This window comes from Schistocerca nitens, chromosome 1, assembly GCF_023898315.1.
Source record: "Schistocerca nitens isolate TAMUIC-IGC-003100 chromosome 1, iqSchNite1.1, whole genome shotgun sequence".
Taxonomy (NCBI): Eukaryota; Metazoa; Arthropoda; class Insecta; order Orthoptera; family Acrididae; genus Schistocerca; species Schistocerca nitens.
Genome location: NC_064614.1, coordinates 1,012,402,491 through 1,012,416,604, shown reverse-complemented (window position 1 = coordinate 1,012,416,604; position 14,114 = coordinate 1,012,402,491). Strand labels below are relative to the sequence as shown.

The window sequence follows — 14,114 nt, the reverse complement described above, 5'->3', positions numbered from 1 at the left end:
ATGTCATACCAGCTCGCTGCCATGCTGTTTAGACAGTTATGAACCTCTTCTTTCACCTCGTCATCGGAGCTGAATCGCTGGGACCACAATTAATGCTGACAGGTAGTGTGAGACTCTGAAAAAACTCAAACAGGCGATTCAGAACCGGAGAAGAGGAATGTTGAGCAAGAGTGTTCACATTCTCCATGACAACGCTCGCCCACACATCGCTCAGCAAACCTCTGCTCTTCTGTAACAGTTTCAGTGGAACATTATCACCCACCCACCCTACAGTACTGACTTGGCGCCCAGTGGCTATCACCTGTTCCCTAGGTTAAAAGAACATTTGGCCAGAAAGCAATTCAGCTCCGACGACGAGGTGAAAGAAGAGGTTCATAACTTTCTGAACAGCTTGGCGGCGAGCTGGCATGACATGGGCATACAAAAATTGCCACAGTGTCTACAAAAATGCATCAACAGAAATGGTAATTATGTCAAAAAATAGCTAAATATCCAAGCTGTAAACTGATGTAAACCATTGTAGAAATAAACAGGACCATGTACTTATAAAAAAATAGGAGACCTTACTTTTAGGATTACCTTGTAATATGATCTTCTGTACTGTAGCTATTACCACTGATTTACACCGAATGTAAACTGATTTTAAACAAAAATGCAGTGGTGGAGTAAGCTTTCCTGTCAACTATAGGTGCAAATACAAAAGTGAGCACCATACGTAAATATCTGATGAATTCCAACAACACAAAAACTGAGATATAATCTCAGTAAAACACTCCAGGATGCTTTATTGTAACATCTAAAATGTAACACAAATTATCATCAACGTGCATGTAAAGCCATCTAACATATGCACCTATAATTTTATGCATACATTTTACTATCATTAACATTGCAGGACCATTTGAAAATCGCATAGTAGACAAAATGGAATTCATCATCTATAAGCAGTGAGTTGATAAATGCACTGTGAAGCAGCAACTTAAAAACATATATATTATGTCATTTACAGAATTAATGCATGCTGCAGGCCCATCAGAATATAAACTTTTATAAGCACTACTCATATTTTTTTCAACTTTTATATGTCTTCTTCTTTTTCAAAGTGCTTCTCTGCTCTATGCTAACTCCTGTCCCACTAGTGTTTCCACTTTCCCATGCAGTCTAGAAAAGGCTCTTTAGTGAAAGGCATCACTGTGGATGAGTAGTTATTCTACATTTGTAAGTGATGTTGAAATAATTTCCTTTCAGCACCAGTTTCGACCTTGGAAACAAAGGAAAATAATCACATGGAACCCTGTTTGGAAGTATGAGGGATTTGGAAACTGACACAGCTGACATGGAGGGCATGTTGTCATGGTAAAATTCTTTTTAACAACTATGATCTCTCTTAGCAAATTACTCATGCAAACACAACAAAATGATTGCACAGCAATTACATCTGACCTCGCATTATGAATTCGCATTCACAAAATCATTGACACCGAAGGAAAAAAGTGAGCATCGGTTTGACATTGGATGGAGACTGGTTACTTTTTCTGTCTGTGAAGATCCTATGTCTGTATATTGCAATGACTGGACATTTCATTCAGTGTCATTGAAATTAAACCACCAAATGCATCCCATATCCTTTGGATGACTGGCACTGCCAGTTTGCACAAGGGGTTGCTCGCGAAAATTTAGCAGTACAGAAAGGAAACAACTCATTGAATGCTAAGGTGCTGAGTCAGTCTCTCTCTCTCTCTCTCTCTCTCTCTCTCTTTCTACTACATTGTGCAGTTGAGTGTGGTCATGCCTACATAAAAATGCTATGTAAAAATTGCAGCAGAACTGGTACATGACACGAATGTTTTCACTGGTGTCCCCATGAATGAATGCTTTCACAAGTGGCCCTACCTCTGATGGCATCAACAGTGATGAGTGGGGATCCAGGTGGTAATGTGGTGGGCATACTTGATAGTCAATAAAGGAAGTGGTTCATATCTTTAATATGTGAGGTTATGCTACAGCCAATTAGTTGGGGGTGGTGGCCAACAATTACAGAATCTCTTCTCAGAATCCATTTCTCCCAGCACCCCAATGACATCCCTCCTCTCCTTCCTTTTACATGCATCCCACATCCATAACCCTGAAAGTCCTGGACACCCTGTTGTAGCTGTACACTGTGTTCCTATTGAAAGGGTCTGGACCTCCACTCTTATTGACCAACACCTACAACCAACTGACAGCTGCCTAGCTTCTCATATTAAAGACCAGAACCATTTTCTTCACCAACTGTCAAAGATCTCCATCCCATTCCCATCTGGATGCCTCATTCCTGTATAAGGTAGCCCAGAAGTAATGATCGGAAATGTTTACTGTTATGGTACTAAAACAAGAAGCAACATGAGAGCCCTAGCTCTAGCACAATTTGTACGAGGGTTGCCCAGAAAGTAATGCACCACATTTTTTTTCTCAGCCAAAAACAATGCTACGAATGTGAAACGTTACATATGTATTATTTGATGTCTCCTGAGTGAGAGCCCCAAGTTTCCATCACTTCCAACGGAGAGCGTAGCTGAGGACAGTTTCAAAATGGCGTCTGTAGGTGATGTACATCACAAGCAATGTGGCGTCATTGAATTTCTCGCTGCAGAGGAAAAAAATGTGGGGAATATTCACAAACGCTTGGGTCTATGGAACATCTGCTGTTAACAAAGATACAGTTACAACAAAGTACAGTTAGTCGCTGGGCATGGAGGATGAGGTCATCAGAAGGCAGTTCGGTGGAGCTACACGATTTGCAGTGGTCGGGGAGACCATCCATGGCTGTCACACCTGACAGTCCTGACATAGCCCCTCTGACTTCCACTTGCTTGGGTCATTAAAGGATGCCATTCGTGGAAGACATTTTGAGGAAGATGAGGAGGTGATTCACACAGTGAAGCACTGGCTCCGCCACCAGAACAAGGATTGGTATAATCTGAGCATACACAACCTTGTTTTGTGCTGGAGGAAGGCCACAGAACAGGATAGAATTTACGTGGAAAAACAGTGTGTGTAGATAAAACACCATTCTTTCGCACGTGTGACACTCACTATGTTCAATGAAGAATTGTTGAAAAAAATGCTGTGCATTACTTTCTGGGCAACCCCTGTATTTAACAGAAAAAGATACAAGCAAGAATGTAATAACACAGAAATTAATGTTCTTGCATACTTCTTATATATTTCAAACTCTCTCTGTATGCTGATGATCATTCTTAGCACAGAGTTGGACTTGCTGCCATGTGTGTCTGCTTGTCCAGTGCAGAATTTCGGCTGTGATTGTTCTCAAGGTATGGGTAATCGCTTCTTTCAGCTCTAATGGGAGTCATATGAGCTGCAAAAATCTGTTCCTTTAAGAATGACTATAGCCAATTATCACACGTTGTTAAGCCCAGGCTTCTGGGTGGCCATATAAGAGGCCCTCTACGTCCAATCAACAACCGAAATTAGTTGTTCAACCAGCCTCGAAAAGCAGTCCAATAGTGTCCGAGGTACCATCCTACTGCATAAAAACATAATTTGGCAGACCAACTTTGTCGAGTTCAGATAACATCTAGAGAGATATCATCATACATCTTCATCCAACAACACATAGAGGTTCTGGGAATGTTTTGGCAAACTGCTTCCTTGTGAATTTTGATGATGACCGGAGCGATGATTCATTTCAGCGTTCAGTAACCTCATTATCATTGTCATATTTGTTGGGTCTTCCAATGCATGGTGCACCTGTCTCAGATCCCATTGCAAAGGTTTTTCTTTCTAGTTCCTGAAGATAAATCTCCACTGAAACAATTAAAAAGTTTCCCAAATTTCACCTTATGTCTCACCTATTTATTCCTTTTCTGCACCGATATACTAAGAAGACAATGGTCTTCAACTGTGAATCTGTTTGTATCTGGCGTTATAAGAGAATTATTTACATCACCACCACCTTTGTAGCAAAACAGGACATTATCACACGCCGTAGCATTTGCCATAACCACAAGCAAAATAACGTGATCACAGGCCGTATCTTCATGGAGAGATGCCCGAATTATTGTAATTTGATTCATGGCAATTATTGACTGCACTGTTGTAATCCGAGTAACTTCTATCAGAAGACAGACACACTACGGGCAGGGATCATTATTTTCAATCTAGAATACATTTCCAAATACAAGTAAATACGAAACTATATATAAAGTTACTTGAATACTTCCTGATTGTGACTTTGGCCCACTCTGTACATCAAATCCCCCATGCCAATGGTCTAGCTGCTATCAAACACTACCTCTCCCAACGTCCTCATGAGGCAAAAACCACTACCTCATTCCTCATACATTTAATAAGTTAACTATACGTAACTACTACTACCATTAGATGAAGATACACAAACAAATCCCTAGCAAAGCCATGGGAACCCGCATGACACCCTCCTATGCCAACGTGTTTAGGGGCCATCTAGCGGAAAGCTTCCTAGCATCCCAAAACTCCAAACACATTGTTCTATCCAGGTTCATCGATATCTTCAAGAACTGGACTGAGGGCCAAGAAACCCTATATGAATTCTTTCACAGCCTCAACACCTTCTCTCCCAAATGCTTCATCTAGCCTTCTTCTTGGTCATTGACCTCCACCTATCTGATAGCTCAATTTACACTTTTTTCCATATCAAGACCACAAACTATCAACAGCACCTGTATTTTGACAGTGGTCATTTCTTCCACAGTCTGGCCAACTGTGGACAACAGTGATGAGTAATCCCTTGCCCATTATACTGAAGGTCTCACTAAGGCCTTCACAGACAGGCACTAGCCCCCAAACCTAATCCACAGAGATACTTCTGGCACAATATCCTCACATGCCTATGATCTTTCCATCACACCCAAGAACCAGCTGAAAAGGAGCATTCCCATTGCCACTCAATATCATTCCGAAATGGAACAAATGAACCATATGCTTCGCCAGGGCTCCAACTGCTTCCATCATTCATCACCCACAAATTTATCCACACTGCCTGAAGTAGTATTTAGCTGCCCATCAAATTTATGCAATATCGTCTTCCAGCCCTTTGCCACACTCACTTCCCTCTGAACTCTTTACCATATGGGTTATACACCTGTGGGAGACCCAGGTGTAAAAGTTGTCCGACAGACCCAGCCAGCACATGCTACTCCAGTCCCATCATGTTTTTATCTTATCCCAGCAGAGACTGGGCTGCCTGTGAATGTGATCATGCCACATACTAGCTCTGCTGCAATTTCTGAACAACATTTTATGTTGGCATGACCACCAAACAAAGGAAAAAAGTGGGCCAGAAAACAGCTTATTGCCCCTTGACAGCACATACTACTGAGCACAGCCAAATCAATTTCAATAACTGCTTCACAACTTATGCCATCTGGACCTCTGCCTCCCCACTCCCCTTTCTCAATCTCCAATTTGTCTGAACTTCATAGATGGGAGTCATCCTTGCAACACATCCTTTACTTCTGTCATATTCCTGGTCCCAATCTCCGATATCTGTCTACCCCACACCCATCTCCATGCCCCAGGACCCCGCTCCACCCATCCGGCAACCACTCCCTCTTATCAGCAGTCTCCCCCTCCTGTGTTCTGTCACCCCCATCCTAACCCACTTCACCACATCATCGCAAGTGCCAGTGCCAAGCTGCATTCCTATCCCGTGCACCTGTTGGCTTTCTCCACTACATTCCTATCACAAGCCCCTGCTGGCTTTCTCCACTACATTCCTATCCCGTGCACCTGCTGGACACATTTCTATCCTGCGCACCTGCTGGTTTCCTTGTCCCATTTCCATGTCCCATGCATCAACTACATCCCTCCCAACTGCCACAACCATCAGCTACCCTTTCCCACCTCTCCCTCTCACTATTCACCTCCTTTTCCACCCCACACATTCCACCCAACACAATTTCTCACCCCCGTCAAGCTGCAGAACTGCAGTCCGGACATAGTGGCAAAGTTTTCAATCTCATTTCTGAGCCTGGCAGCAATTTAGCACCTCTGTTATCCAGTTAATAGTTGCCTTTACTACAAAATTTAAATTCTACCACAATTTTCCACTGCCATATTTAATTAATTGAGGTTCACCGATGACATTGTAATTCTGTCAGAGACAGCAAAGGACTTGGAAGAGCAGTTGAACGGAATGGACAGTGTCTTGAAAGGAGGGTATAAGATGAACATCAACAAAAGCAAAACGAGGATAATGGAATGTAGTCGAATTAAGTCGGGTGATGCTGAGGGAATTAGATTACGAAATGAGACACTTAAAGTAGTAAAGGAGTTTTGCTATTTGGGAAGCAAAATAACTGATGATGGTCAAAGTAGAGAGGGTACAAAATGTAGACTGGCAATGGCAAGGAAAGCGTTTCTGAAGAAGAGAAATTTGTTAACATCGAGTAATGATTTAAGTGTCAGGAAGTCGTTTCTGAAAGTATTTGTATGGAGTGTAGCCATGTATGGAAGTGAAACATGGACGATAAATAGTTTGGACAAGAAGAGAATAGAAGCTTTCAAAATGTGGTGCTACAGAAGAATGCTGAAGATTAGATGGGTAGATCACATAACTAATGAGGTATTGAATAGAATTGGGAAGAAGAGGAGTTTGTGGCACAACTTCACTAGAAGAAGGGATCGGTTGGTAGGACATGTTCTGAGGCATCAAGGGATCACCAATTTAGTATTGGAGGGCAGCGTGGAGGGTAAAAATCGTAGAGGGAGACCAAGAGATGAATACACTAAGCAGATTCAGAAGGGTGTAGGCTGCAGTAGGTACTGGGACATGAAGAAGCTTGCACAGGGTAGAGTAGCATGGAGAGCTGCATCAAACCAGTCTCAGGACTAAAGACCACAACAACAACAATATTTAAATTCCTTGTGAACATTCATTTAATGTTTATTCTGCCCTTTGGTCATTAAAAAACACCTTGCCCTGCACCTGTGTCTGTTCAACATTTTGACTACATTCTCATGAAACAAACCAATTGAAACTTCAATCTCTTTAGCAAGTTCTCCGACAGTCATATGAATCAGAGCTTTGATTGTTATTAGCTGAAGTCTAAGGTTTCTCTGGGCCAGGGTTGTCTTAAACTTACTGATGACCAGTTCTGATTTGTGATAAACATTCACATTACTGATTTTGACTTAATGCATATTCTCTGTAAGGTGGCATCACTAATTAAAATATTTCCATAAACCTTTCCCCAGATTCATGGTTTGTTGCACCTGTAAATCAAACACAGCCAAAAATGCCACAAATATGGTGTCACTTTTCATCAAATTAACAAATCTAGAAACTAAATGAAAGAACAATAATGTGAAACAATGAGGTTACATCACAGACTGTGACAGATACAGTGGTGCCAACAGCATGTTGCCACATTAAAAAATGTTAATTTTTTTTTTGAACAGATCTCGCAAATTATATACAATGTGCCCACCCTGCACTGTACTGCACTTTTTTAAATTAGGAAAATACACTTTACAATCATAAGATTATGAACTTTGAACTCTCAAAGTCTCAAACAGGGCCTTATTTGCTGTCCATGATTTCGGTCATCATTTAAAAGTGTATCAAATGTTTCTCTAATCTACTTTATTTATTACTTTAAGAGACAACTGATTTCACAAAATTCGAAATACAAGATATTTAAATACCTCACAGTATTTTATTGTTAGTATCAGTGCATAGACCAAGAGAAAGCAGAAACGTTTCAGTTTATTCTGTGGCTTGATATTTATTTTATTTTTTCAACAGGAAAGAAAGAAATCTACAGTTTTTAACACAATGAGAAATGGAATTTTGGTTACTTCTTCAGATCTTGAGATGCTCGACTGTCATAGTCACTACTGTCGTCATAACAGAGCAGTTCACATAAAGGTGATAAAAATCATTTGGTTTTCAGCTCTGAACTTCATATAGTTCTTTTTGAGATGGCTGAATACAATTTACAGTGAGCCATGAATGACAATTAAAACTGCTGAAAAATATATTGAACAATAGCCAGCAGGAGTTCAAGAATACAAATAATACATGTAGCGACTGTGATGCAAAGCCACAGTCATGTTTTGACCAGTAATTATTGGAAAGTCACTAAAATGTTCATGATAACAGTATCTCATCCATAATTTACATGTCGGTTTTCAGATCAAGCAGTGACGATCGACCTTAACCCCTGCTGTGGTACTTCATTAATAGCTCAATCAACTGTTGCAATGTTGATTTCACAAATCATCTCATTTGTCATAAGCATGTTGTGATCCACCTGCTGTTGCATATTACTGAAAATGGCATGTGTACTCGACAAAGCAGCATGAAAATTACACTTTTTCCAGGGGGTGATCGACTTTACACCTACTGTGCAAAGACCAACATCTGCAGCTGATTTGGACATGTCACAACCGTTAGGGTAACACTTCAAGTTTGCCTGATATGTAGAAGCTTGAGGATATGAATAGCTATACCTTATGCTCCTACTCACACAGAACGCAGTCTGTAGCGCAGCTCTCACTGGCTTCTGATTTTTTCATTAGCTTTGTAGGCAACATTTTTGGAACATGTGAATCTATCGCGGAGCTAGCCAACTGTTCTAAATTGACGAGATTGACAATGACAAACAGATGGTTGTGCTGCTTGGTAATTAAAAGCAGCATGCATTCTTTGTTGTAAAATTACAAACTTCTGATTGATATTAAACAATGAGAACTCTTCCGTGATCATGACAACACTAGCATGCATAAAGACTGCTCAGCAGCTGATCAAATATTTCCTCCACGATTTGTCAGAAGTGACAGATGACCCCTTTTTTCTTTGTTCAAATTATTTCATGGTACTTCTGGATACTGACAAATACATCAAATAATGCAAGAAGACTTAATCTGCAAATGGCAAGTCAGTGAAAACAGAAGACATTTCTTCCAATTCCATTTGGTTGCTCTTTGCTTGAGAAGGAATGCAATGATCACTCAATGACTGATGGCATCTTACACAAAATTTCCAGTCAGTATTGGCAACTACACTGTTATCTGCCAGCAGCTTACAAATCGTTATCTGCACGCTTTATCAAAAGCTGTGGAAACATATGGCAATCGCAAACATAGAAAGACTGGGCCAGGAGAGTGTCAGTTTCTGCCAGTATTATGAAAAAGATAGATTGATAACACACACACACACACACACACACACACACACACACACACACACACACACACATAGAGCTCACAATGACATGATCATTGATTCTGACTGCTGGAGCCAGACTCCAGCCTAGAGTCTGGTCTCAGCAGCTTGCATGAATGTGTGTGTGTGTGTGTGTGTGTGTGTGTGTGTGTGTGTGTGTGTGTGCACGCATGTTTTGTCTAATTCAGAAGAAGGCCTTGTGGTCGAAAGCTTACTTGTTTAGCAGTCTTTTTGTTGTGCCTGTCTGCAACTCAACATTTCCACTCTATGATGAGTAGCAATATATCCTTGTCATAAAAATGTCATCATACTGTCCTGGCTTTTTCAGTGTTTGTCGTCAATGTCTGCCAAGAATTTTCTCACTATGCTTTCAGGTAATTCTGTGTTACTGGATGATCTTTTCTGTTATCGGTTCTTCTTGCATGCTTCTCTGCCTTCAACATCGTTGGAAGACCTTCATGTTCATTAAGCACCTTTTGTTGTTGGCGACACCTGCGGTCCTTAGGTGATGCTTACAACATTCTATAGTCAACTCACCATAAGAAGATTCCTTACAACTAGCAGTGCTGTTACCAGCTTTGAACTGTGAAGCACTAATATCTGCAAAAGAAACAATAGTCACCTACAGAGCTGCAACATCACTGACATGTTAGGAATTCTTAGTGTCTTCTGTTATCAAAATGTTCTGAATTCAGAACTTGGTTTAGAGGAAGCCATATTCATATTAATGCAACTTTTTATTTGCAAAATGACTAGGCACTGATGTGGACAGCAATAGCTATGTGTGAAACATTTCATTTTTCCTCCAATTATTAACTAACATTATTTTATGGGTTCCACCTTCAGCATACACAATTTTACTTCTTTTTACCCAGACATATTTTGTTGGAGTTATATTATAATACATGTTTTTTTATTATTTTATTTTTGTTCCGTAAAACAACAGGAAAATTGCTCTTTAGTATTTCTTCATACAGAAAAATCAGTTTCTAAGAAACATATTCACAAACTTGGTAAAAGAATATACCTTGTTACCCCATGCTGTGGTCTTTGTGGTTTACTATATTTCCTGTTACAGCAGGTTTTTTTTCACAGGGTCGACTGCAACTATAGATAACTTAATGTAGAAAGTTACTGCCATCAAAAATGTATAACTGGGAATGTTGTGGTTAGCTGTACCTGACACTGGGTCCACTGTTGTTGCAATTCATGTTGAGAATACTTCAATCTAATAGCATTATAACACAGATATTTTGCACTACAACATTATTTAGGCTCTTAATACGTTGGGGTGTTTCTAACACCCCATGCCAGTACTAACATTATAATACGTTGCACTGGTCTACAATGGTTAAATACCTTTTTACAAAACTATACCTCACAATGGTCTATCTGATACCCCAATTGTCCCTTTGTCCCCAATTGTCCCTTTGGCTATGGAAATCTGGACAATGTATTTCCCTCAAATCAGTAAGCAAATTTTTCTTAATTACCCCGAATACTTTCAAGCTAATTAATTTTTTTTTCTTCAAAACTAGGCATCATGCTGATCAATTTGGTACCCAATTTTTCCATTTCCTATAGTCCAATCAAATGAGGTGAAGCTGAGGGAACAATATTAGGAAATAAGACCAGCAGAAAAACCGATAATGACTAAAGCAATGAGCATATAATATGCAGACTGGCAATAGCAGAAAAGTTCTTCCGAGAAAGAGAAAACTGTTAACATCAGATACAAATTTAAGTTGTACAATGAATTTTGCGAGGGTATTTTTCTAGAATGTAGAGTTGTATGAATATGAAATGTGGATGATATGTGTTGCTACAGAAGAATGCTGAAGATTAGATGGCTATATCTAATAAGTAATGACGAGGTACTGAGTTGAATTGGGGAGAAAAGCAATTTATGGTTGAACTTTGACTAAAAGAAGGGACTAATTGATAGGACACATCATGATGCATCAAGGAATCATAAACATACAATATTATATCATCTGACCGACATATGTGGTGACATTGTGTGTTAATCTTGTATATAGTGCTGCGTGGATCAACTTATTCTGACAAAATGCAACTATGCAACATATTTTGTGAGTAATGTTACTTGATAATGGCCAAGGAGGCAAAATTCATGATTTGCCTATATAATAAAGTGCTTGTTTCAATTAAAAAACAGCCTGATAGAGTAAAATCATTTCTTTCCAGATATTTGTGCGTGTGTGTGTGTGTGTGTGTGTGTGTGTGTGTGTGTGTGTGTGTGTGTGTGTGTGTGTGTGTCCACCAGCAATAAAAGTCGGAATTTAATACCTCCCTGGTGACAAGGACATGGATGACAGAAGGAAATGCCTGTGACTTCTTTGAAGAAACTGTCCTGACATTCACCTCTAAGGAAGCTGGGGAAAACCTGAATCAGAATTATCAGACATGGACTCCACAGGATTTAATTCCAGATCCTACTGACTAAAACTTTAATAGTGTAACACCATGTCACATTGGTTCACACCTCTGTGCAGCCAGCATCATCCACAAAACTTACATCTAACACAAAGTGGTTTCAACATAATAATTAAAATATTTTCTTACTTTATATTTCATGGATTCATCAAAGGCATATTGAATGCTAGTGTCATACAGCATCATTTTGCTGTTTGCCAAGGCCAAAATACAATTTCGCAGCCTCGCTATCACTTCTCGATCAGCACGGTCTACTTTCTGCAACAAAGTTCCGTTAAATGTAACACACTTTGCCAAACAGCTTATTTTCACATGTCAATGATGACAAAATTTCTTCCTTAATGGCACACCTCATTACACAAAATAAAATCCACTAACCTCCCTAAGAGAGTTTTTCATACAACTGTTTAACCAGCATGCAATTATGATTTTTTGCATACAGATTCAGTAAAAATTAAAACTGCAGATCATACAAATCTCAAAAACACAACACAATATAATAACGGCTAGTACAATAGTTACTTGTTATATCTAGAAAACTTACTGAGAATTAAAAAAAATGTCCTGAACATGCATTTTACTAAAAAATTAGAGGCAACAAGTGTATTCTGGACTAGTCTTTCTTAAAAACAACAAAGCTGAAAACCAAATTACTAATATAAAAACAATATCACAACAAATGAATGGTTTTAAAAAAATTCCCTGGAATTCTGAGACTGCACCCATACACTGTGATGGAGTATTTTAGGATATCCGAGTCTTCTTTAGTGATAAATCTGTATCCACTAATTGAAGATCCACAAAAAAATCAATGAAATAATTTCTCCCAATAATTTAACTCAAAACTCTGTTGCAGATTAGTGATATTCAGTCTTTCCAGCCCAACTAATGCACAAAATCTAATCTGTTGTTGGTCATCATCAGTTGAGAATCACAGTTTAACAGTGTTGTTTAAATGACAGCATATCAACAGCATGCATAAGCGTTGGTTTTTGCTTGTGCAAACTATTGTAGATTTCTTTTTATGGAAATATGTATTTATTAATGAAAAGGATGGATTGCTACTCAGTTTGTAGCATAAATGTTGAGTTGAGATAGGCAAACAAAAAGAATGTTTAACAAGTAAGCTTTCAGCCAAAAAGGGCTTCATCAGAATTAGATAACACACATACGTGCAAACATAACTCACACGCACATGACACAGTCTCTAGCTGCCGACATCTGGATTTTCCGCTGTTGTAAATTAGTATTTATTTCTCTATCTATCTTCTCTATAATGTTGATCAAACTGTGGGCATATGATTCTTATCTTGAGGCAATGAAATCATTATGCAATCCTTCATATTGTACTTATTTAGAATATGGCTGATGTTATAAGACTAATTCACCCATTTTAATTATTCTTTTATAACCTTTTAAATACAGCTACCCAAGCAGCTTGAAATTTTTCCTAGATGCTCATCTTTGAGTTTTAGTTTGATGCTGTCCTAGTATGTTGTGCTTTACTTCAGTCAACAAAAGGAAAAATAGGGGAAATAATTTGTATAGTTGCAAATTTTTGTACGGTGGTAAGGAGTGCCATGAACATATTAAAAATCTGGAAACCCGACCCCCCCCCCCCCCTCCCAACCTCCTCCGTTGGTAAATGCAAGTTATTTGAGAGAAGATCAGAAACCTGAAAGTTTCATGAACAAGAAACACAGTTTAGGAGGTAAGCACAACCAGCATCGCAGAATTTTAGCTGCAGTGTCAGGTGCAATCCACACAAAGTAATAGATAAAAATTCTTGGAAGGCCAAAAAAAAAAAAAGTTGGGTGAAGATACTCACAAAATCAAATACTGTTTGGACTGAAAAAAGAGAATGAGGTGACACAGCATTCATAGTCCGCTTTTTCGTTAAGTAGTGGACGTCAAATACAAAATAGCATAAAATAACACAGAACACTCTCATGATACCTTGAAAGGATGAAAGTTAAAAACAAGAAATTCCTAATAAAAAACTATCAGGTAGGTGAAAAATTATTAAAATCCATTCACCATGAATAATAGTATCTGGTAAGCTAATCCATTCACCATGAATAATAGTATCTGGTAAGCTAACAGGTCACCACATACTGCGAGGGAGGGGGAGGGGGGGGCAAGAAAAAAGATCAAAAACTGACTGTATATGATGATCTATGGGATTATGTAAACTTAAGCAGCTCACAGTCCCTCATTTACCTAAGAAGGACTGAAAAAGCCAGAATCTAGACTAGTGTGATGCGCTTTACACAAATTATTCTCAATTTAAGATAAAGTAAAAGGATGAGAAACTCACAAGATAAGGTAATTATTTTTTTAAAAAAATAGCTCCCAAAATAAAGCCAGGTCAAACTAGTTACTATGCACAAACTGACCATGTTACAATCATAGAGGGGGTTGGATGAAAGTACATAAATTCTTTCCCCTGAGG

General features: G+C 39.0%; 1 protein-coding gene across 2 annotated transcripts in view; it reads right to left on the bottom strand.

Annotated features, from left to right (window-relative positions):
• The window catches only part of LOC126195802 (exosome complex component RRP4), a 115,054-nt gene that overhangs the window by 16,644 nt on the left and 84,296 nt on the right, over nt 1–14,114 (bottom strand). The window contains exon 5 of one of the 2 annotated variants that reach the window (XM_049934441.1): nt 11,792–11,920. The exons of the other annotated variant lie outside the window; for it this stretch is intronic. Coding sequence (XP_049790398.1) covers nt 11,792–11,920 — 129 coding nt within the window. The remainder of the gene's footprint in view (nt 1–11,791; nt 11,921–14,114) is intronic. 2 annotated transcript variants of the gene reach the window in all.